Below are 24063 nucleotides of genomic sequence, written 5' to 3' on the forward strand. Positions count from 1 at the left end.
TATGATGATCATTGCTTCAGAAAGGATATACTGTAGCTGCATAGACATATTGTGTATTTGAGCCCTTTCTGCCTAAACCATGTTGTTAAAAAACTGCATTGGACTAAATCAGCACTGAGGCATTTTTTTCCCTTACAGTATTTTTTTATGGTCAAAAACTCAAAATCAATTACTAAGTAGTTTCTCAAAGTGGGGTCCGGGGACCCCCGTGGGTCCTTGGAGTTCCAGGGGGTCCCTGCGTAACGATAGTATGGAACCAAATGGACCCTAATGGATCCATTTGGTTCCATTTGTACACTCTCAGAGTTAAATTATCATTGATTTTACAATAGAAATTGGGGTCCCAGAGATATAAATGCCATTAAATGTAGCCTGAATGCATGTCAAACTGGGGGTCCTTGATTTTATTTTTAAAATGATTGGGAATCACTGCTAGAGCCGTAAAATAATATATTCTCTTATGGGGGTCCCTGGCATATATTTTCCTAGACATGAAAAAGTCTGAGAACCACTGCACTGCCATAAATAAACCGCTAGATGTCACTAAAGCTCTATATAGCTCTGTGTCATCACCGTCCGTCATCAATCTATCCCACAATTCCTGTTGTGTTCATTTGAATGGCAAAAAGTCGGAAAAGGGCCAAACAACAACTAGCCTAGAGGAGAAGATAGTATTTACCGTTGTTCACTCGCATTTTGGATTAACATACACCAGAGGAGACTGCACGGCATTTCACAAAATGAGACGGTTAGTATTATTAGTCAACGGCATTTAGCTGAAATTGTTTAACCGTTGGCCTAAAGGAAACGGCACTGTTGAGAGAAAGCATATGTTTCCTGGCTAGGATGCTAAGTAGCTAGCATCACGCACTACAGAGGCCTCCTCCTGTGTTTATCCTTCATGGTTGAACTTGCACAGCCAGATTGTCCGGAATTAAAGTTCAGTCTGGCTTCGAACACGAGGCTATCAGATATGTCACACATTGCAGAGTTAAACTTGGTTACACCTAACATTAAATAATAATACAAAAATAATCAACAGCCTGTGGAACTATTAAGTGATATTTAGGTGTAGCTCGGGGGCTAATGCAGGTTATGATGCAGGTCTAGCAGCAGACCAGCAGTAGCCAACGCCTCCTGCGACTAAAGTATTTATTTGCTTTGTTTGTTTACTAATGTTTATGAGGTAATATTTACTTTTAGGGAAGTATTTTAAGCGGTTCCGGCAGGGCACCATCATTATACCCTGGCCAGCAATAACTGACATATTAAAGGCAACGTTAGGCCAGATCAAGACGTATAACTTATCACTTTTGGGTGCAGTGCTAACCAATGGTGTAAAGTAGTACATTTACTTATGTACTGTAGGGCCTACTACAATTTTGAGATATTTGTACTTTACTTGAGTATTTCCAATTTCCAGTACTTTTACTTCTACTCCACTATATCTTCTTGGATCCAAATATTGTACTTTTACTCCACTACAATTGTTTGAAAACTATAGTTAGGCCTACTAGTTACTTTGCTGATATAAATTATGATATTTTAAAACATACATAAACTGCACTTTAGCCCTATTTTATACCTTGGCTATTTGAAAATAGCCGATCTACAAGCTCACAACCCGTGTAGATCTGCTATTTTCAAACATTTTGTACTTTTACTTTTAGTACTATAAGTACATTTTGATGCCAATACTTTTGTACTTTTACTCAAGTACATTTTTAATTCTGGACTTGTACTTGTAACAGAGTACTTCTACAATGCAGTATTGATACTTTTACTTAAAGGGGCACTCCAACCCTTTTCAACCTATCTTCATATAATAGGTCCTCATGATAAAAGATCACAATTTTTTTCTACTCAGTTTGGGTCTCATAGGAGAGCTGTGGGTGGGTCAAATCCTTCTACCAGTGACATCATCAATGGGAAATGCAAGCTAATAGAAACTGCAGGCTTTCTATTCCTGAAAAAGTTGCAATGTTAAAGTGGAAGCCATTGTTCTCGTGATAATAAAAATCTAAATATTTTTTTTCAAAAATATATATATATATATATATTTTTTTGTCAAACGATGATGTCACCGGTAGAAGGATTTGACAGCTCTCCTATGAGACCCAGACTGAATAGAAAAAAATTGTGCTATTTTATTATGAACATTAGTGAGGACCTATTATATGAAGACAGGTTGAAAAGTGGTGAACTACTCCTTTAAGAAGAGAATGTGAGTACTTTTTCCACCACTGACGTTAGGCCAGATCTCTAGACGTAACTTATCAGTTTTGGGTGCAGTGCTAACTAGAAATTTGCCTGTGACTTCTTGTCTGTCCTACAAAGCGTCCCCTATTATGGCCGCAGGAAAGTATAATGGGCTACAGAGGAAATCCCTTGGTCCCAACCAGGACACATCCCATGCCTTTCTGCAACCCGGCCTGCATCTTGATGCCAAGAAGAACATGAAGGAGGTGGGCCAAATCTGAATAGAAAACATTGTTTTACTTACTATTGTTATGCCAAAAAACCTTTGAAGTGGAATAGAGACTGTTAGTGTGTCTTTATGCCCTATCCTTTTGTTTTAGGTGGATAAGTTAAATAAGGAAGAATTAGATAAAGACGGGTGAGTCTGATCCACACCTGTGGGGATCGTCTAATCATAACATTCATAATCACCATCTGTCTGTGTCCCGCAGATAATCACTTTGTCAGTCACTGGTCCACCGAGGCACTTTTCCATAAGCATACGCACCATTAGGGGTGGGCGATATAGGAAAAAATACAATATCACAACATTTTTCCAAGCTGTATCACGATACATGATCTTATCACGATTCTTTTTCCATGTTGGTTTTTATGGTTATTTTTCAAGTTACCTAACAGTACCACCACCTACAAGGAAAGTAAAGCTAAAAGAAAAACCAGTAAAGCTAAAAGAAAAACCAGTAACAGACTATTTATACCAGTGGTCCTCAAAGTTGGGTCCAGACACACTCTGGGTTCCTTTTGGGAGGTGTAAATTTGACCCTTACAAGTATGTAAAAGACCCTTTGGGGTCCTTTTTGGTTTCATTTGTACACTGTCAGAGTTAAGGGGAGACCTTTTTGGGAAGTTCGGGAACCTACTGATTAAGACCAAAATGCAGGTTTAAATGGATTCTGCAATGAATCTCTGTAGTAACAATTCAACAGGATTTTTTCATAAGGCTCCCTCATTGTATCACGATATATACGATATCTCTGAAAAGGCATATCGTGGAGACATTGTATCGTCTCAATGATATTTATCATCACCATATCGCCCACCCCTACGCACCATGGCAATGTCTCTGGCATCTTCAAATGTTCTATGTTCTATATTTTGTATGTATGTATAATTTCAGTTTCTCATTCGGTACGTCTTTGACTTGATAGGTTTGGAGCGGAGTACAAAGTACACGGACCAGGCAAAGTGAAAAGAAAGTCATTGTGCAAGAGGAGAGGGCGTACGTCTGCGGTGGCGAGTACGGGGCTTCGCCGCCAAACGATTCATACGGACTCTACCTCTGACACCGGCATGGCCAACAAGGAAAATGAGCTGACCTGCTCCGAGGACGTTCGGGCCGTACACTACAATGACAACTGCGCCTTTCCTGTGATCTCTGCCGAGACTCCCAAAATGGCAGGGGCTGGCTCCAAGTATGGTGACTACTTTGCAGAGGTGAGACACATTTTGACTGAAAAGAATGTTTTTATTTGGTATCATGAATCAGCAGAGTATATTTTTTGAAGGTGTAAAAAAAAAAGAATTGATTGCATATTTAACTAGGGCTGACCCCCAAAAATTGAATATTCGAAGCTTCGTTCGATGGCACAGGATTCAAACTTGAAAAAGAGAGTTGAATAATCGGCCGTTTTTCCTTTGGGGGGCTGCGGGGCCTTACCTTGCGCCTCACTCCACTCCAGTGCAGCGTCGACTCCTCCTCTCACACGTGTTAACATTAACAACAAGCTGACAACAACAAGAGCAAGCATGAAGCCATGAGAATGGTCACCGATAATTAAAAAATAGAAAAGGCAGCGCGCTATCACAGATAAAGCCCCGGACACCAATGTCTAAGTAACATCACCCATGCAACTACATGCGATGCTTTCACACATCTGTGTCAGCCTCCAACAACAATGTCGGTGTAACACCCATGCATGCAACTGTCCTCCACAGGACACAGCTTGTTCTTTATCAGGAAACGACAGCGAAAATTGGATTTCACAAAACAGACCCCGTCACCCGTCGATCCCGCTTTAAAGGGAAAAGAAGAGCTTAAAACCAACTTGCTATTGTTACGTGATGTTGATGACAGGTTTATATCCGATCTGCAAGCTCAAAACCTGTCGAGTCCGGCAGGTTTTCTGGCTGTGAGCTTTCGGTTGATGAGTGGAACTTTATATCAGCCGTCTTTACACAGACACACTGCAGTGCAATTATTTACTATAAAATCTACTATTACATTTGTGTGTTTACACATTGGGAGTTAATCTGTTCTAGGGCTCGCGAGTCGCGCTGCTGCTGTTGCATGATTATTATGTCAATCCTACCATACTGCAAAAAACACATTTATTATAGAAAACATTTGTATCATATTCTTGTTCTTCCTTGTTGTTTTCAATGTGCAAATAGGGAGCTTTATTATGGGGAAAAAACAGGTGTGTTTTCCCTTTTTTAATTGGGTAAAATAGCTAATTTTTTAACACATTTCCTTAACGGTTATCCCCCCCCCCCCCCCCCCCCCCCTTTCCCCGTCGCCAACGTTCGATCGTTTTTTGGCTTATAAACTTCGACTTTAATAAATACAATCGAAGGTCAGCCCTATCTTTAATGTGTCTGGTGGGACAAGTACATTTCTGTTCAACTTTTCCTAAAAAAAACATCTGCTTGTCCCAGATTATCCTCAATGTCCACCATGTCCCTCATTAACTCATACCTCGCGATCCCCATAGAGACCGTAGATTTCCCGCTGTACCGCGCTGCCATGCCCGTAGAGCCCGCAAAGTTTAATTAGCTTTAATCATTATGAAAGGATTAAAAGTATTAGCGCAGATTTTCGCTGATTCTGGCTCTTTAGGCCCGCCCCCCTAACTGTATCCGGTCATTTCCGGTCTGGACCGGATCCAGCTTTCCGTATCCAGTCTGAGCCTGGGCCATAGTCCCGCCTCCATTGGTTTACTGTGTAACAGAAGTGGAAGCTACTGGGCGATGGAACTCTCGTTTTTCAATCGGATTTTTGCGTTTGGAAACTTTGATCCAGTCTCTACACGCCTGGATTATGATCCCCGCACATATCGTGCGTTTTGTGCGCGAACGTGTCCACGTGTTACCATAGCGCACAGTTGGCTTTTTTCAATGCTTTTTCATGTAAACACTGGCTGATAAGCAGAGATACAGCGTGGCAACGGATATGTCTTTTTCAATGGGGTTTTTTGTATTCGAAAGCTTGTCACCGAGTCTAACGTCTACTAGATGAGTCGCGCACAGATTGTGCACGATGCGTGCGCGTGCCCACGTTAAAAGGTAAGGACAATTTGGCAGCTGCTTACTACAGCTATGTTTAAAATGGCAGAGAAAAAGTTAACCTGTGCATTGTTTGTTTTACTTCCAAAGATATCAATGGACCATGAAGCTATGAATCATGTTCTTTTTGAAAGGAAACTTCGACTAAACGTTGCTCTGACTTTATGGCGACGAAACGCCAGTGAATTAGTCGCTTATCTAATCAGGTAATTCATGATGTTTATCTTTTTCTTCTTTTTTTGTGATGTTTATCCTTTAGACAATTAACTTGCTTCATATTCAGTTTTTGTTTCCTTTTTACAGAATTCAAGACACAGGTGTTCTCCTCGATTGCCTACCTGTCTTAACAAAGAAGTAAGTCTGAGCTCACTTTAATAATGTATGCTTTCATGTACTATTGTAGCTCTTCTATTTTTATTTTCATTGTTTCATATTAAATTGCCATCTCCCGTACCCGGCACTGATGCAAAAACTCAAATCCCCATAACCTCACAACCTCATAACTTTTGTTATATTGTGCATGTTGAACTCTCCTTGCATCTCACTGTATTCAGCATAAATTACTTATTGTAAACTACATTAAATGTTGTTGAACTTTAGTTGAATCTACGGTTATACAGCTTCATGGACATGATTGATGTCTTGTCCAAATGTTGTTCTTCATATATTTGGTCCTCACTAAGGTGCCGGCTACACAGAGCTGGATATTTCTGAAGCTAGACATTTGCTAGACATTTTTTTGTGCTGTTGGGGCTTGCAGCCACATGAAGCTGGATATTTTGGCCGTGAAGCTGGATATTTTTGAAACCGGATAAATAAGTGGAGACATTGAAAAATATCCGATTCACTCAATCCGTGTAGACATGGAATCCGGATATCTCTGCAAACTTTACTGTGTGTGTGCTTGTCCCCTAGTGGAGGTCTGGGGACTCAGATTATTTTAGACCTAGATATCTTTGTCGTGTGGATATCTGAAAAAAATGGATATATGAAATATCCAGCTCCGTCTGGCCTAGGCCTAATGCTCTGCTCAGTGGACAGTTCAGAAACCTAAATCCAAGCTAATCGAAACGGATTGCTTTCTATTCCTGGAAAGTTGGCAAATTGCCTAATGATGATGTCACTGGTAGGATGGTTTCTGAAGTGTCCACAGCCCTCATACCGATATAATATTTTCTGGTTTTGAGCGGTGCTCCTGGAACCAACATCTGGCTTTGTCCGGACCCCCAAAAATCTCTGGTCCCCAAAGAATTCCGGGCTCTGAAGCGTGGCCTACATCTGGCCTAGATATGGCCTTAGATATGGGTTAGGGTTAGGCGCGTGAGGTTTGTGGCAGATAAATCATTCTTTTTTCGCGGAGCAAGGAAAATACATCTTGATGCTTGTTGTTGTTGGTATTTGAAGAAGTGTGGGGAAGGGGACACTGCTGTAATTTTCCAGCGTGTTTGCAAGCGTGAGTGTGCCACGTGATCACAACATCTTGGTATAATAGGGGCAGGTAAATGAATTCGGTAGGCAAGCAGCTGTGGTGTAACTAACAGTCCGCCGCGTGATCAGCAGTGCCCTATAGTATAGGTAGTGTAGCAAATCATTTTGCATGGAATTATACCATAATACCATTCTATGCTTTATTTTTGATACACTACCTGTCTTTGGACATTACTCATAGGAGTAAGATACTCATTATTGTACTGAATGACTTATATAGGCCTGGAAATTGGTTTAAATATTCTGGAAACGTTTTGGAAATTCATTGATAAAAATGTGTGCTGTGAACCCTGCATTGATCATTGGTCACTTTGATTGGCAGTTTTGCCGAATGCTACGAGGGCTGCTGGGGAAACTAGACGACAGGTATTTCTGCCTCAGTGCCTAATTGACCCCATGGACAGTCATTAGGGATCAATATACTGTTTGAACATGATGCTCCGTAAAGCTTTAAACCAAATGAAGTATGAATTTTGATTAGCACAACTGTTACTGAATAGAAACCAGGCTATACTTACTTTTATTTTCAACATATTGACATTGAAATAAAACTGGATTTTTTTATGTCAGTATTTTCGAATCAAAATGTTGTAACTGTTGTTGTCGATTAAAGGGGTACTTGAATTCAGCAATGAGGAAAAAGGGGGTACTGACTGAAGCCCAAGAAGTTTGAGAACCACTGCTTTAAGCATAACCATAATCATTATCACTCACCGATTCAGGCTACTACTGTAGCATTTTGATGTTCTTTTGATTGGGAAGATATGCAACACAAGTCCTCAGCCATGAATTGAACTCGGCGTGTATTTCATTTTGATATTTTGTTTGTAGTTGATAGGGCTGTCACGATTATGCCATTTTACATGACGATTCATTTTCTCTCAAATAATTGCGATTAACGATTTAATTGTGTTTTTGTCGTTGACAATTACATTTCTGTTTGGCTTTTAGGCTTTGAAGTTACACATGGTAGATATGACACATAAGCTAAATATACAAAGAAATTACTTGACATATTTGACAACTTTATACTTAAAAAAGAACATTGATAGTGGAAATAGCAGATCTACAAGCTCACAACACGTTGCATCGCTACGCGTTGTGAGCTTGTAGATCTGGAGACATTATTTTGACATGGAAACGATTATGACGATTATGAAAAATAATCATGATTATGTCAAATAATCATGATTAGACGATTATGTAATAATTGTGACAGCCCTAGTAGTTGATGCATAACTGTCTGAGCCACCGGGGGGGGCTTAATAATATTCTAACTTGAGACTTGTGTTGTTGCCTCTCCAGCCTTCAAGATGAAGCACCGTGTTTATCACTAGGCTGCTGTATCGACCTGCTGCCACAACTGAAAGTGATTCTCGGCAGTAAATATGAAGAGTAAGTCTATTCCATGTGTTTGAGTATGTGTCATCAGCGACTTCCTATACTGTAGCTTAGTTTGTTTTGATGAGTTTCTCTATGAAAACTGTCACTTCTTGTCTGCATATCTCTGTAGGTCACGCCTGACACTGTGGTTCCCCTGACACATCACTGTGACATCACAGGTCTATGGGTTTGTCGCTCTGACATCACTGTGATGTCAGGGGAACCACTCTTAACAGAATGGGTTAGCCGCTCTGACATCACGCACTGGCTTCACTGTGATGGAACACTAACAGAAACCCTTTTATGCCCATATATGAAGTTCCCGGATGTCACCAATATTAAGCCCATATCTAACAGGACTTCATATTGGAAAGCCCATATATGGAGGAAACATCGGCCACATACCACACTAACAGAAACCATATATGGCCAAGACAGCCCATATCTGTGTGGCTGGTTCTACAGACAGGGATCTCCAATTTTAAAACCTTTTTTTGGGGTCCCACTAGCTGCTAGCACCTTCTATCCTCACAAAGTCATATGTGAGGATATGACTATGACATCGACACAAAGTCGATGTCATAGACATCATATGACTTTCACATAACAAATAACTGAGTAAGCATGTTTGGGCTCTCTCAGCATATCTCCATATACAGTACATGGATCTCCATATATGGGTACCAGGGGTCTCCATATATGGATAACTGGTCCGATATACATCACTGGCCAGATGGCAAAGAATTGGCGCATGTAGCCCTGAGGCGTCTTACTAGTCTATTGTGTTTTGTTTGTTTGACAGACATATAATTGTTGGTTTACACTGGGTCCAGTCCGTCATCAGGAAATGGTGGCCTGAACTTTCCACAAATGGCAAAAGCCTGCAGGACCAAAGCTCAGAGGACAGGTAGGTTGTTTGTTTTATGCTCAGAGGACAGGTAGGTTGTTTGTTTTATGCTCAGAGGACAGGTAGGTTGTTTGTTTTATGCTCAGAGGACAGGTAGGTTGTTTGTTTTATGCTCAGAGGACAGGTAGTTTGTTTGTTTTATGTTCAAATATCACCAAAAGGTCATTGCACAATTTCTCCAAGAAGTTAATGGACCCTAGTGCTGATGGTCTGGCATATTGACAACAACAATAGTAGTTAGATTTTTGAGGTAACCAATGGAATCTGTTCATTTAGGCATAGCATGATAATTGCATTGCAAATGCATAGGTAATCCGACTAATTGCATTGATCAGTAAAAGTATTTTATCGTTGCAATTTAACCACTCAAATCCTAGCATCCTTATTCTGACCAAGTCATTATTTTGCAAAAATAGATGAAAATTCACAAACATTAAAGATCTACAATCTCACAATGCAGATTTGAAGTCTAGTCAGAAACAATCTCTGGAGATGATTGATTTTACAAATGAAATTCCACACATCTATGACTTATTAACAGCATAGTGTTTGTTCAGCAAACATCGAGTTAACATTTTACATTCCTGATTTCAGAAATCTTGAAGTCATGAAGCAGCGACTGAAGGACTTATGGACAGAGGAATCGCAATTGTGTTTAGTTCCAGGAACTACGGGGGACATAGCCAAGGTGAGAGCGTTACTCCTGTCACGTTATTTATGAAAGCTGTGTGATAACATAGTTCATACAAATTTCACATAGTCACCATCAGCTTTTTACCTGGAACCAAGCAGCTAGAAGTCACTCCTGTCAGTGGAAAACATTTGAGTGCTGCCACAATCCAAAACCATTGATGCATGTCCTGAATGACCTAAAAAACTGCAACATTTTATTTTTTATTTTTTAACATGGATCTGAATGTAAAAGACATGGTTGGTTTTGTAATAGGGATGGGACGATAAGCGATATTGTCGTTTATCGCGATAATCGCATCGTGGAGATTTAAGTTATCGTGATATCGTCCTCCATCATGCACTGGAATCAATTCACCTCTTATTTGCCGAGCTTCATATCCAGTACCGTTTAAATCCTCTTTGCCAAAAAATAGCCGATCTACAAGCTTGTAGATCGGCAGGATAATGGATTTTGATTATCATGATAATATCGCAAATCGCAATTTCTTTTGTCACAATAATCGTGATATAAAATGTTCATATCGTCCCATCCCTATTTTGTAATTGTTACAGATCATTTGTATAATTACGTGTAATGTTGTATGGTCTGTACATACAGTACAGTTAATCCTAACACATCATGACAAACGTATAGCTCGCGGCAGCTTTTCAGCATGTGTGTGCGTGCATGTGCGTGCGGGCCTGCACACACACAATTACATTTTACTGGCTGTAAAGATAACTCTCCCCCCCTTCCTCTTTTTAGGCTATTGAGTCTTACCTATCACAACTGTGCTGACAATTGTCAACGTAGCACTGAGGACGTGACCACTACTGCCTGAAGATGGCTGTCTTTTTTTAGCTGAAATGGACTGGTTCATTCTTCCACTCAGACCTCTTGCTAACGGGATTGATGAACTGATCACAATCAGCCAACTCCCTCGGTTGGAGAGGAAAACGATGAAGAAGCAGAGCCAGGGAGCCTTTCTGCAAAAACCAAGAAATCATTTTGCACAGTTTTGCACCTTGGTTCTTCTGACTCATGAACTTGAAACTGCACCGGTCTTAAGGTTTCTTTTTGTTTTGTTTTATGTTTTAGTTTATCTTTATTTTTTATCAAATACGTCAGTCTTAAGGTTTATTTTTGTTTTGTTTCATGTTGTTTTTGTTTATCTTTATTTTTTATCAAATAAATTTGATGAAAATCATTCATCAATCTTCAAGTGTGTATGTGGTTGTGTGTTGATCGTATTGTTGTGCTAAGCGGTGGTTGGACAAAGGATAAGGATAATGATGATTTGGCTGAGCCGTACATTAATTGTGGCAATGATACAGGACAGACATGACTGTACTGTGCAAATATTAAATGGCGACAGAGTTGTTGAAAGAGCCAAATGAAATGTCACTGACACAAAGACCTTGTAAAAATCAGCAGTGTGTTGCTGATGGACCCACATCACGTCACAGGATGGGGATCAGTATTTGATGCCATGTGAAAACCCTTGGAAAAACACATGGACAAACACACATGTCATGAATTGGAGTGGTTTGCAGTGCACCGCTCAAAGGTACAGGCAGAGTAGTTCAAGAGGAGAGTAGGGTCACGCTTTGATTTCGCCGCAGACCGGAAGTGTTGTCGTTGGAGCCTGGTGACATTCCTAACAAATGTCTGCTGCTCTTCAGCCTCGTCCACCTCCATTGTAACCGAGGCATTTTCACTCGCTGTTAATTAAGTAGATTAAATCACGCCTTTTCCCCCTTTTAACGCATTCACAAGCCTCTCCAAGTTATGCAACATTATTTCACGTATCGGCTCTAGTTAATGTTTCTCGTAAAACAATTGACTTTATTGGCTTTAAAATGTACTTGAATTAACTTGGAGAGGCCCGTTAATGGGAAAAGACTTTAGTCTACTTGCCAGCGAGTGAAAATGCCTCGGTTACAATGGAGTTGGACGAGGCTGAAGAGCAGCAGGAATATCACCAGACTCCAGTACGATATTAATGGTAACGGGGAGAGTGTTTTCTGCAGGTCTTTCAGTCCGAGTGTATCAAAGGGTGCGTTCGGAAATGTGCACCGGGTCTGGTTAGGGTTAGTTTTAGGCATAGTTTTATTGAGGTTAGGGTTGGGTTATGGCATAGTTTTACTGAGGTTAAGATTAGGTTTGGGTTTAGGCACTCACTACACAGAGCACACACCCGGTGCGCATTTCCGAACGCACCCTTTGATACACTCGGACTGAAATACCTGCGGAAAACACTCTCCCAATGGTGACGTCACGTCCGCTTTCCACACTTACGATGGGAGTCGACGTAAGTAAAGTGTCAGAACTCTCTCATTCTATGGGTCTGGGTACAGGGGGCCTTCAACAACGGGTCATTATGGGACCTCTGTTCAGACTTTCTGTACATCATCAGGCCTTACAGTAGTGACCTAGCCTAGCTCAGCTAGACATCCCCAGCCATGTCAAAACAAGGAGGGGATATACTGCAGTTAGTTAGCTGCATTAGTATATAGGCTGGCCCCAGGCTGGTAGTGACCTACCGTGTGCCAAAACAACCTGTTCTAATCTAGAGTATACAGAAGGTCCAGGGGCCTTGGGCATTGGGCAAGAAAGGACAGCAAAACTAAACATTAATTTTGGCCTGACCTATTCAAAGCAGCCCTTAGGGGCCCCTTATTGCTCAGGACCCTGTGTCTCAGTTGGCCCAATATAGAAGAGGGCCCCCCAGAGTCTAGATTAATAGGCCTACTACATTGATAGATAGGGCTGTGAACTAAACTCATTCGTTTTTATTATAATTATTTGTTAATATTATAATCCTAAAGGGGAGGGGACCGGGACGCATTTCATTTTTTTATAACTTGGTCTTTATTAAGGCCCATTCTCACTGGGCCAGATAAACAGAGAAGAAAATTACATTTCTCCATTCAATTGGATGGTAAGATACAGATAGAACAAAATATCTGTCACAGATATTTTTTATCGGTATCTTACCATCCACTTCAATGGAGAAATATATATATATATATTTTTCTGTTTATCTGGCCCAGTGGGAATGGGCCTTTACGGATTGCACTTTTATACAAAAGACATATCAAGACATAAATGGTAAATGGTGCATTTATATAGCGCTTTTAATCCAAAGCGCTTTACATAGATTGTGCATTACATTCACCCATTCACACACACATTCATACACCGGTGGCGGAGGAAGCCATGCAAGGCACCAACCTACTCACCGGAGGCAATTAGGGGTTCAGAGTCTTGCCCAAGGACCCTTCGACATTAACTCAGGGGGAGCCCGGATTCGAACTGGGAACCCTTCGGGTTTTATACCCTTCGTGCTCTAATACCAGTTTCTCTACCCCTGAGCTATGCCGCCCCAGACATACCATCCTAAGCAAATAAATACAATTAAACCACAAATTAAATTTGATAAAAATGAATCAAAATACAAACATAGAAAACGAAAAGAAAAGTACAACATTTACAGGGGTTCACATTATACTCTTTCTTATATTTACATCTCTCCTTTTTTGAATTTATACAAAAAACATTTCCCCCATCTTTTATAATAAAGTATTATAAACTTATTATAATGTTTTTGTCCCCGGCATTTTTTTCAATAAAGCTTTTTTTTTTTTTTTCATCAGTGACGTCATTACGCATTTTGGACAGATCCAGCTGATGCTGCAACACAGCTAGCAGAGCAGCTGCAGTCAGTCGGACTCAACCACAGATAGAGGAAGGAAAACAAACGGCCTGGCGTCGACACAACAGGCCTAATAGATGTTATATTAGTCACACATAACGGTTATTATTTGTGATAATACAACAAACAGCGAGGATGTTGCACCGGGCCAGAATAGCGCCGTTGTTGTGTCTTTTGGTTCAGTCTCTGGTGGGTCTGGCGTGCTGTTTCACCGACATGGAGCAGCCGGGGCCCGCTAGCAGCAGCAGCAGCACCGGGGTACAGACCAACGGAGGGCCGGGGGGAGACCGCTTCAAGATCGAAGGCAGGGCCATCGTCCAGGGCGTCAAGACGCAGGACTGGGTCTCCACGGCCCGGATCCTGGTGGAGGGCGAAGAATATGTGGGCTTCTTGAGGTGAGAAGAACCGTCGTATAGCGAACTACTAAACATCTATGCTGCTAGCCACCAGGCTAAGCTAGCGTTAGCTTCGTTAGCATTGTGTTGTGTGTGTATGACTGTGCTACTCTGTAGCAGGGCTTACTGTCTTTATTCATTCTAAATCAGTGGTTTTTAGAATTACTTTATCACACTTTTACATGGCAAGGACCCCAAAATGATACGCCCCATAAGAGACGATTTTTATGGCTCTAGCAGTGATTCTGGTTTTAATTTCAAGGACCCCCGTCCCCCAGTTTAACATTCGTGAGTAGCCGCAAATTGCAACACTAGATTATTTTATACTCGGATGAATCTAGGGTTGCAATACCTCCCATAGGGATCCAATGCATGAAAACAGTTTTTTGCTATCTGATTGTATTAAACGACTTCAAACTCACCAATATTGTGGCTCTATGGAAAGCTTGGAATTTACTCTTGCTATCTGCAAAGTGTTTGTTTCTGAAGATTCCACCGTGGAATTGTTATGATTTATTTTCTGTCAATAAAATCCGAGCAGCCATGTTTTTTTTTCTAAGTCTTGAATTTAGGAAGCGCTCGTCTTCTATAACACCACGTCCCGCTGCCTCCTGCATTAGGCTATGTGACAGAACCAGCTGGCACACAGGACTGCTGAGTGACTTCCCACGAGCGCTTCCAAACTCCAGCACTTAGAAAAAATAATCACCCGAACTGAATTTATTGACAGAAAATAAATCATAACAATTCCACGGTGGATTTTTCAGAAACAAACACTTTGCAGATAGCAAGAGTAAATTCCAAGCTTTCCATAGAGCCACAATATTGGTGAGTTTGAAGTCGTTTAATACAATCAGATAGCAAAAACTGTTTTCATGCATTGGATCCCTATGGGAGGTATTGCAACCCTAGATTCATCCGAGTATAAAAAAATCTAGTGTTGCAATTTGCGGCTAATTCGTGAGGCAATAGCTCCATGAAACCATAGCATGAAACATTCGTGAGGCAATAATAGCTCCGTTCATGGAGCTATGAGGCTACGGATTCCCTTGTGTCAGGGACCCCAATTTATGTTGTAAAATCAATGTTAATTTAACTCTTGAGAGTGTACAAATATAACCAAATGGACTCGTTGGTTCCATTCGTACCCTCTGAGTTACAGACCCATAAGGCTCCATTTGGGTCCTAGATATCATTAGCTGGGGACCCCCTGGAACTCCCTCAAGGACCCCACTTTAAGAACCAATGTTCTAAATATAAGATTGGCTGTTAGCCTTGGATCAATACTATCATAGATATCTTGACTTGCAAATGTCAAAATCGATAGGTCTTGATCCAAGGCTATAGATGTACATCTCTGTAACGCTGTCCTGTTGATTTGTTGATCTCTTGTATTGCCATTTTTGTTAAACTGTAATTTTTCTACCTATTTGATCAATTTACACTTCGAAAAAGAGACTTGAGTCTTAAAGTGGTTTTACTGGTTAAATAAACCCAGTGATATCTAATTCAAGAGTGTACAAGTGGATTCTCAAGGGTACTTTTGGTTCTTAAAAAACAAACAAGAAAAAAATATATTCAAAGTCATGCTTGCATAATGATTGCTTAGTGAGGATATTAAATTGTCATGAATCGTGACAATGAAACCTTTGTGGGTTTTTTATGTATTTTTTGCAGAACGGACGGGAGTTTTGCTGTGAACGATGTCCCTTCAGGATCTTACGTTGTGGAGGTTGTGTCGCCTCAATATAAATTTGAACCTGTACGTGTGGACATAACCTCCAAAGGGAAAATGAGGTAAGGCTCATATGCAAACGCAGACAGTCTGGTGTGTCATTTTAAGCTATTCTGCTGTATGCTTCAACGCAACGTGTCCCTAAACTGCAAGCCATTATAGGGCACGTATCGTGAACTACATCAAGACCTCTGAAGTCATCCGCCAGGCATATCCCCTCCAGGTCCGGTCCAATGGCCCACACACATACTTCATGAAGAGGGAGACCTGGGGTTGGACAGACTTCCTCATGAATCCCATGGTAAATATTGACATTGTATTTACTTTCAAGTCATTTTCTGTGTAGTTTGTATTGTTCATCAGTGGTGTAGAAACAATTAGATGTTCACATGGTCATGTTGGCGGAGGAAGGCTGTTCTCATCTTTGTCAGGACCAATACAGGGCCGGCGGCAGCCCACAATGGCTGAGGGTGCTATGCTTTAAGAGTGAAGGATACCCAACTCAAATCGGCCAGGTGAAAACAAAAGGCTAAATTTGCATACCAATGGGAGTGTGTGCCAAACCGGTTGTGGCCAGCCAATGCTGATCTACTGTATTATAATGTAAATTTCGGTTCCCTGGCCAAAATGAGGGTGCAAAGCAGGCCTCAGCAGCACCCTCGTAGAACCGGCCCTGGACCAATAGCGATGGGCAGTTTGATTTTCCATTGTGGTCTTGTAGAATACCTACCCAACTGATGTTACTGTTGCACTGGGTGCAATGCTTTTGCTTGATTGCATAGCAGTAACCCCTCCTTATTTTTTAAGATTGTACACATCTCAGCATTATTAGGTTATGTAAAGGAAGAGCAACATGATGGCAAGATCAGAGAGAGGGAATGATCTTCAACTCGGTTCTTGAACAGAATGTTTGAGCGGTGTGTCATTGGCCCATGTCACATTTATTTAAATGTAATTATAATTTGGCATCAGGGCTTGTATTCTAGCCTGTCACCAGCCCTGGTAGCAGCCTGCTACATTATGATTGGTTTTGTCACTTAGCTTCTCAGTCTGGCAAGCCTCCCACGTATTTCCGAACGTCACCTGTTATGTAGGTGACGTTGTTGCTGATTGGATGTTGTTCCAACGAATCAGAGTAGGGTTAGGGTAGCTACGTCATCAGCCAGCAAATACACAGTGGTGTATTTGTCCAGAAGCAGTGGTTTCTTGGAGATAGGACCCTTCCCTAGCCAGACTGAGAAGTGACGTGACAAAACCAATCCACTGAACGTAGCATACTTGTATTCATCAAGCACCTGAGAATCACTGTTGCTGAGCTGTGATTGGTGTAGCAGTGTTGGCTGAGCTTTGACTAACTGGTCTTGTTTTGGGGGGGTCTGTGATTGGTATAGCAGAGTCAGCTGTGTAGTTTGCTTTAGTAATTCATGTCACAATAATCGTGACATGAAATTTTCATATCGTCCCATCCCTTTTCTGCAAAGCCGAACACCAACAATAGATTAAAAAGTCTGTACTTGGAATATGATTTATGTAGATACATTTGTGTTGATTTTTCTCCTAGCTTGGTGTACCAGTTAATGTTGTCATTCTGTCGGCAGACTTGGCATGGATGCTCACGGTCATGCGTTTCCTGTTCGTCTAATTGCTTGTTTCCATTCCATCCACAGGTTATGATGATGGTTCTTCCACTGCTGATCATTGTCCTGCTTCCCAAGGTTGTCAACACCAATGACCCAGAGATGAGAAAGGTAAAGACCTCTTTGACTCGGTTATAGACGGCAGAGCAAGAGATGAGGAACGATCCGGAAAGGAAATAGATTTAGAAACAGATGAAGCACAAGGTCAGGTGCATGTCAGCTGATGAAAGACCTCCAGAATTTAGACACAAATGTGAAATTGATTGAAAAAACAGAACCGGAGTCAATTGATGGAGATGCAGATATGAATTCTGACAAGACAGCCAAGGAAAAAGCAGTTAGAATGGAGAAATTATGATAATGTATTTAGGGTTTGTTTACTGGCAAAACATACTTTTATGTTGAATAAAAAACAGTATACAGTATTTGTGCAGCCATAAGCCACTCCAACCAATCCCTGAAACGTGTCAACCTCGCAAATTGCTTTACCATGACTGAGGATTGCAGAATGAATGACTTAACGTTTAATAACTTAGTCTTCAATATCCTCTAACATTGTTATTAAACAGTCTTGATAGTCTTACATTTTAAGTGCTGATCTGAGACAATATTGCATACCTTTTTGGTGGAATCCTATAGAGATGTGCCGATTGATCGGTGAGTGATCGGTATCGGTCGATAATGCCTCTATCGGCTTTCATCGGTATCGGCTTTGCCTCTATTGGCTTTGCCGATCTACACGCTAGATCAGCTATTTTCACAATATTTATCTGTGGGACTGAATGTAACCTCAGCTTCAACTCTTATAAGTTGGATACTAAAGGACCTCAGCATGCAATCTCCTAATGTCTATACTTAATATGCAATGTCAATGTTTTGTAAGAAGAATCATTATATAAATGCTGCTACAGTAACACAATAAATAGAAGAATTTATGGATTTGACGCTGTGATCGGGAATATCGGCAGATACTGATTCCAGTTGATCGGTGATCGGCATCGGCCCCAAAAATCGCAATCGGAGCATCTCTAGTCTAGAATCCTATATTGCAAGCAAGCACAAGAGTACTTATATAGTGACTACAGTATAGTGATGGTTTCTTTCTTTACACCCTTCTCTCTAGGAAATGGAACAGTCCATGAACATGCTGAACCCCAACCCCGAGCTGCCCGATGTCTCTGAGTTCATGACCAAACTGTTCTCTGGTGGCTCAAAGGGCTCCAGCAAGCCTGGCGGCAGCAGCAAGGGAACCAGGCCGGCTGTGAAGCGGAGGTAGTAGTACTCTACCACCTCCTAGTTCTGGAGGTAGTACTCTACCACCTCCTAGTTCTGGAGGTAGTACTCTACCACCTCCTAGTTCTTCCTAGAGAAGCACTAGTCTTACCATGGAAAACATTTTGAAGATTTTTTTTTTTTTGCTTGGGTCTATTGTACAGTTTTGTTTTCATTTATTTTTTATTTTTAAAAGGGTCTTTTTCTTTTTTCCCCCGATTAGTCTGGGTGTCTAATATTAGAGAAAGAAAATTACTGAGCGAAGCTATAAGATGTTTTTGCACTGCACTGTAAACAATCTCCATACAAAAAGATACACAGAAAAATCCTGAATATTTAACTTTTTTTCGAGAATGTAGAATTGAGCCATGAAGGTCCATTTTTACACTCGTCGTTCATTTGATGTACATACTGTACGTTTGTAACTTTGACTCGTCCATGTGGTGTAACTCTCCAAGCTAACCTTTTGGTATGCATTCTCTCTGCTGCTGCCTGTCAGATTCATATTGTCAGTTCTACTTCAACTAGTTGAAAGAACTTATATTAATATTCAGATTCTTCTTCTTTTTTCCGAGTTGATAAATACGACTGTGAATGAAAGTTTATTGAATTTTAACTATAATTAAAAAGACTTATTTAAATGAGAAAAAATAAATTGTGATGCTATTACAGATGTGTTTTCTTTATTGACTGAGGTTACGGGCATGGATTTGTCTAAGTATAATACAATTTCATATGGGCTACTGCTAAGCACCTGTAAAACAAATTATTGGGAGTTGAATAAGGGGAAAAATAAAGAACTTTACAAATGTGTGTGTTGCCTGAGCAGTATGTTGATGTGAGTAACCACAGATATAAAAAGCTAGATAACTCATCCTGAGCAGTATGTTGATGTGAGTAACCACAGATATAAAAAGCTAGATAACTCATCCTGAGCAGTATGTTGATGTGAGTAACCACAGATATAAAAAGCTAGATAACTCATCCTGAGCAGTATGTTGATGTGAGTAACCACAGATATAAAAAGCTAGATAACTCATCCTGAGCAGTATGTTGATGTGAGTAACCACAGATATAAAAAGCTAGATAACTCATCCTGAGCAGTATGTTGATGTGAGTAACCACAGATATAAAAAGCTAGATAACTCATCCTGAGCAGTATGTTGATGTGAGTAACCACAGATATAAAAAGCTAGATAACTCATCCTGAGCAGTATGTTGATGTGAGTAACCACAGATATAAAAAGCTAGATAACTCATCCTGAGCAGTATGTTGATGTGAGTAACCACAGATATAAAAAGCTAGATAACTCATCCTGAGCAGTATGTTGATGTGAGTAACCACAGATATAAAAAGCTAGATAACTCATCCTGAGCAGTATGTTGATGTGAGTAACCACAGATATAAAAAGCTAGATAACTCATCCTGAGCAGTATGTTGATGTGAGTAACCACAGATATAAAAAGCTAGATAACTCATCCTGAGCAGTATGTTGATGTGAGTAACCACAGATATAAAAAGCTAGATAACTCATCCTGAGCAGTATGTTGATGTGAGTAACCACAGATATAAAAAGCTAGATAACTCATCCTGAGCAGTATGTTGATGTGAGTAACCACAGATATAAAAAGCTAGATAACTCATCCTGAGCAGTATGTTGATGTGAGTAACCACAGATATAAAAAGCTAGATAACTCATCCTGAGCAGTATGTTGATGTGAGTAACCACAGATATAAAAAGCTAGATAACTCATCCTGAGCAGTATGTTGATGTGAGTAACCACAGATATAAAAAGCTAGATAACTCATCACTGAGCAGTATGTTGATGTGAGTAACCACAGATATAAAAAGCTAGATAACTCATCCTGAGCAGTATGTTGATGTGAGTAACCACAGATATAAAAAGCTAGATAACTCATCCTGAGCAGTATGTTGATGTGAGTAACCACAGATATAAAAAGCTAGATAACTCATCACTGAGCAGTATGTTGATGTGAGTAACCACAGATATAAAAAGCTAGATAACTCATCCGACGCTGCAGTTCATTGGCGTGACTGGTAAAACAGGACTGGCGGAAGTGCGGAACTGTGGAAGGCACTCTGCTGCCCCCTGCAGGGGGAAAGAGGGAGTCCCGCATCTGATTGGCCTACCGAGCATCCCATTCTGTGACGCACAAGGAAGCGTCCTTCAGATTTCCGGAAGCTTGCCAGTCCTCTTTTACCAACGCCGCAGAGCCGGAGGAGGCGTCTACCTTTATATGTCTATGTGAGTAACTGTTTTCTAGGCTTTGTATGTCTAGATGTGAGTAACTGTTTTCTAGGCTTTGTATGTCTAGATGTGAGTAACTGTTTTCTAGGCTTTGGAGTATATATTGTTGTCAAAAGTGTCTTTCCATGTTTTGAAAGACTGCATTTTGGGAAAGTGTACATTTTGAGCTGTTATACTACCGGTATTTGCTATATGAGATGTTACCGATCAATCGGCAATGGATCGGATCGGGCCGATCAAAGCGTGATCGGCGATAATCGGTGGTTTAGATCAAAAGGTAAATTCACCGATCCGATCCGATCGGTGCATCCGATCAACCAGCCGTTCAGTATGCCCACTTGAGGCCATTTTGGGGTATTGATTTCCACAGTGCTGAAGGAATAATTAGTTACTGCTATGATAATAAATACATAGTAATGCTGGTAAATAACTATAAGGCAAATATATAAATAAATTCATGAGTGAATTAATTAATTAAAGTTAAAACATTAACATTTAGAAAATATAAATAATATATAAATAATAACTTGATCGGTGATTGATCGGTATCGGGTGATCAAACTTTTGTGATCGGTGCTCGGTGATCGGTTCCAAAAAACCTGATCGGACCATCCCTACACACAACCCTTATGTACCGTAATTGCCAGACTACAGTATATGCCGCGACTTTTTCCCCATGTTTTGAACCCTGCGGCTTATACAACGGTGCGGCTTATATAACGATTTTTACAGCTAACGGCCAGTTAGTTAGTTTTACAATGATCTTTAACAAGGATTTATATAGATTTATACAGCTAACAGCCACTAGGGGTGCTCTAGCGGGAAGCAGGAGGGACACCTGCGGCTTATAGTCAGGTGCGGCTTATATATGTAAACATTTGTTTTTTTTCTTCTAAATTTAGCTGGTGCGGCTTATATTCAGGTGCGGCTTATAGTCCAGCAATTACGGTACATATTTTGGGAACCCACTAATCATTCCCACAATATCTATATCTTGATATATGGTCATGTATAATATATTGTGATTGATTTTGTCTGTCACACACCCAGCCCTAGTATGTGTGATGAATTGCCTCCAGAGTGCAGTTGAGGAAACTCTTGGTTTCACACACAGGTGGAATGTTGCTGTACTGCACAGGGACGTGCTGGGCCCCTGATTCAACCCGGGAAAAAGAGTTGAGAGGCCCTCATTGCGCGCTATTGAGAGAGAGATCTCTCTCTATAGCGCTGCTGCTACTCAAAGATTTGCCATTTCAGATCATGACAAGTGACAAGCCAGTGGGCCAATTACATGAGTTATCTTTTGTCGTTGTCGGGTGGAAACCTTTTGTATTTATCATTTAAAAAACTAATTAAACTAGTGAAAACAGCCGATCTACAAGCACACAACGCCTCGCGGTGCGAGGCGTTGTTTGCTTGTAGATCTGCTGTTTTCACTACTTTTGTGCGAAGGCCTAGTATGATGAAGCAGGGCTTTGCGAAAAAATTTACACATTTGAAACTTGGAGATACAAGGTTTCTGCCCGACAGTGACGATTTACTGGAATGTGAAATGTTACTGTAATGCAGACCAACTGTGTACAAATACAATTGAGCCAAGGCTTAGGCTTAGGCTTAGGGTTAGCTGCTGTAGGATTCTCCAATTTCTCCTACAGGGAATTCTTTGCTCCACAACCTGGTTTCCATTTATAGTAACTAAGGCAGCACACTCCAATCAAGCGTGAATTACAATTGGTTGCAGTGAAAATAGATTATCTACAAGCTTACAGAGGCATTATGAGCGATACATAAATTGTAGATCTCGGGATCCACATGGTAACTGTTATCCCAAATGTGGATGTGGTCAGACTGTCATTTATGGCAGTGGTTCTCAACCTTTTCAGGCCGCGACCCCCAAAATAATCAAATTTGAACTGGGTACCCCCCACCCTGAAAAGCATTAAGAGATGAGGCATTACATTTTGCATAACACAGTTCTAATGTGAAAATAGCAGATCTATATGCTCACAACGGGCGTTGTGGGCATATAGATCGGCTATTTTCACAATTTCTGCCTCTTGACAATTTGGCCAATGTTTTAATTTGTCATTTCAGAGGTATTACAAAGTCCTTAAATTGTCACTTGTCAATTGTCAAACTTCATGTTGGTCTGTTTATCGTTGAATGAAAAAACAATGTTGCACATTAAGCTAATTATCTGGGGACCCCCCATAATAATTTGGGGACCCCATGGTCCCAAGGGGTCCCGACCCACAGGTTGAGAACCACTGATTTATGGAGTCGGGAGTCCTCTGTGATTTATGACTCGATATTTGTGCAAGGTTTCAGGCAGCCAAATCAGAGCCTTTTACTTCCATTATGAAATGAAAGTAACATATTTAAAATGTGAAAGGTTAGAGTTACTTATGTGGCCTACTGGCAGTGTTGTGCACAAGAATTTGCTGTTGATCGTTCCAGTGGCATGTGAGATGATTTGTGGACACGGACCCTTTTATAGATGGCTAGACTCCTGCCAGAGCCATGCCATAATAACAAAACAAGTATGCAATGCCTTCCAACTTTTGAATATAGTCAGTGTGACAAGTCTAATGATTTTTCTTTACTGTAATTCTTTTTAAATTAGCACACACACACACACACACACACACACACACACACACACACACACACACACACACACACACACAGTGTCACACAATACTATACACAAGAATAAAAGAATAACAAGAAATCACAAAACAATTATTAAACACTGAGAATAACGGGCAGAGCTCAGCAAGGAACATTTCTCTTCATGTTCTAAAGCAGTGGTTCTCAACCTTTTCAGGCCATGACCCGCAAAATAATCATATTTTAACTGGGGACCCCCCCACCCTGACAAGCACTAAGAGTTGAGGCATTACATTTTGTATAGTCTCGTGTAGCCAGACGCCGGGAGCATTTGCAAATCGCGGAGGCAACAGTCTGGCCACGCGAGACTACATTTTGTATAACATGGTTCTGTTGTGAAAATAGTAGATCTACATGCTCACTACGCCTCGCAATG

At 40.7% G+C, this 24063-nt stretch overlaps 2 protein-coding genes across 3 annotated transcripts; both read left to right on the forward strand.

The window, feature by feature from the left end:
* The first annotated feature begins 622 nt into the window (after positions 1-622).
* katnbl1 (katanin p80 subunit B-like 1) lies at positions 623-11214 on the forward strand. The gene is made up of 10 exons (XM_080745108.1): positions 623-748; positions 2338-2465; positions 2580-2617; positions 3408-3693; positions 5632-5747; positions 5845-5895; positions 8335-8424; positions 9215-9319; positions 9914-10007; positions 10758-11214. Exons 2-10 carry the CDS (start codon positions 2349-2351, stop codon positions 10788-10790), a joined length of 930 nt encoding a protein of 309 aa, XP_080601234.1. The 5' UTR covers positions 623-748; positions 2338-2348; the 3' UTR covers positions 10791-11214.
* Positions 11215-13709: 2495 nt separating this feature from the next.
* On the forward strand, positions 13710-19559 carry emc7b (ER membrane protein complex subunit 7b). Of its 2 annotated transcripts, XM_080745110.1 has the most exons (6): positions 13710-14102; positions 15780-15899; positions 16000-16138; positions 17505-17585; positions 18598-18749; positions 18780-19559. In XM_080745110.1, coding segments are annotated over exons 1-6 (753 nt in total). In that variant the 5' UTR covers positions 13710-13842; the 3' UTR covers positions 18781-19559. The 2 variants fall into 2 exon arrangements, with proteins under 2 accessions (XP_080601236.1, XP_080601235.1); XM_080745109.1 differs by having other exon boundaries at positions 18598-19559.
* Positions 19560-24063: the final 4504 nt, after the last annotated feature.

Source organism: Nannobrachium achirus (assembly GCF_963921795.1).
Source record: "Nannobrachium achirus genome assembly, chromosome: 16".
Taxonomy (NCBI): Eukaryota; Metazoa; Chordata; class Actinopteri; order Myctophiformes; family Myctophidae; genus Nannobrachium; species Nannobrachium achirus.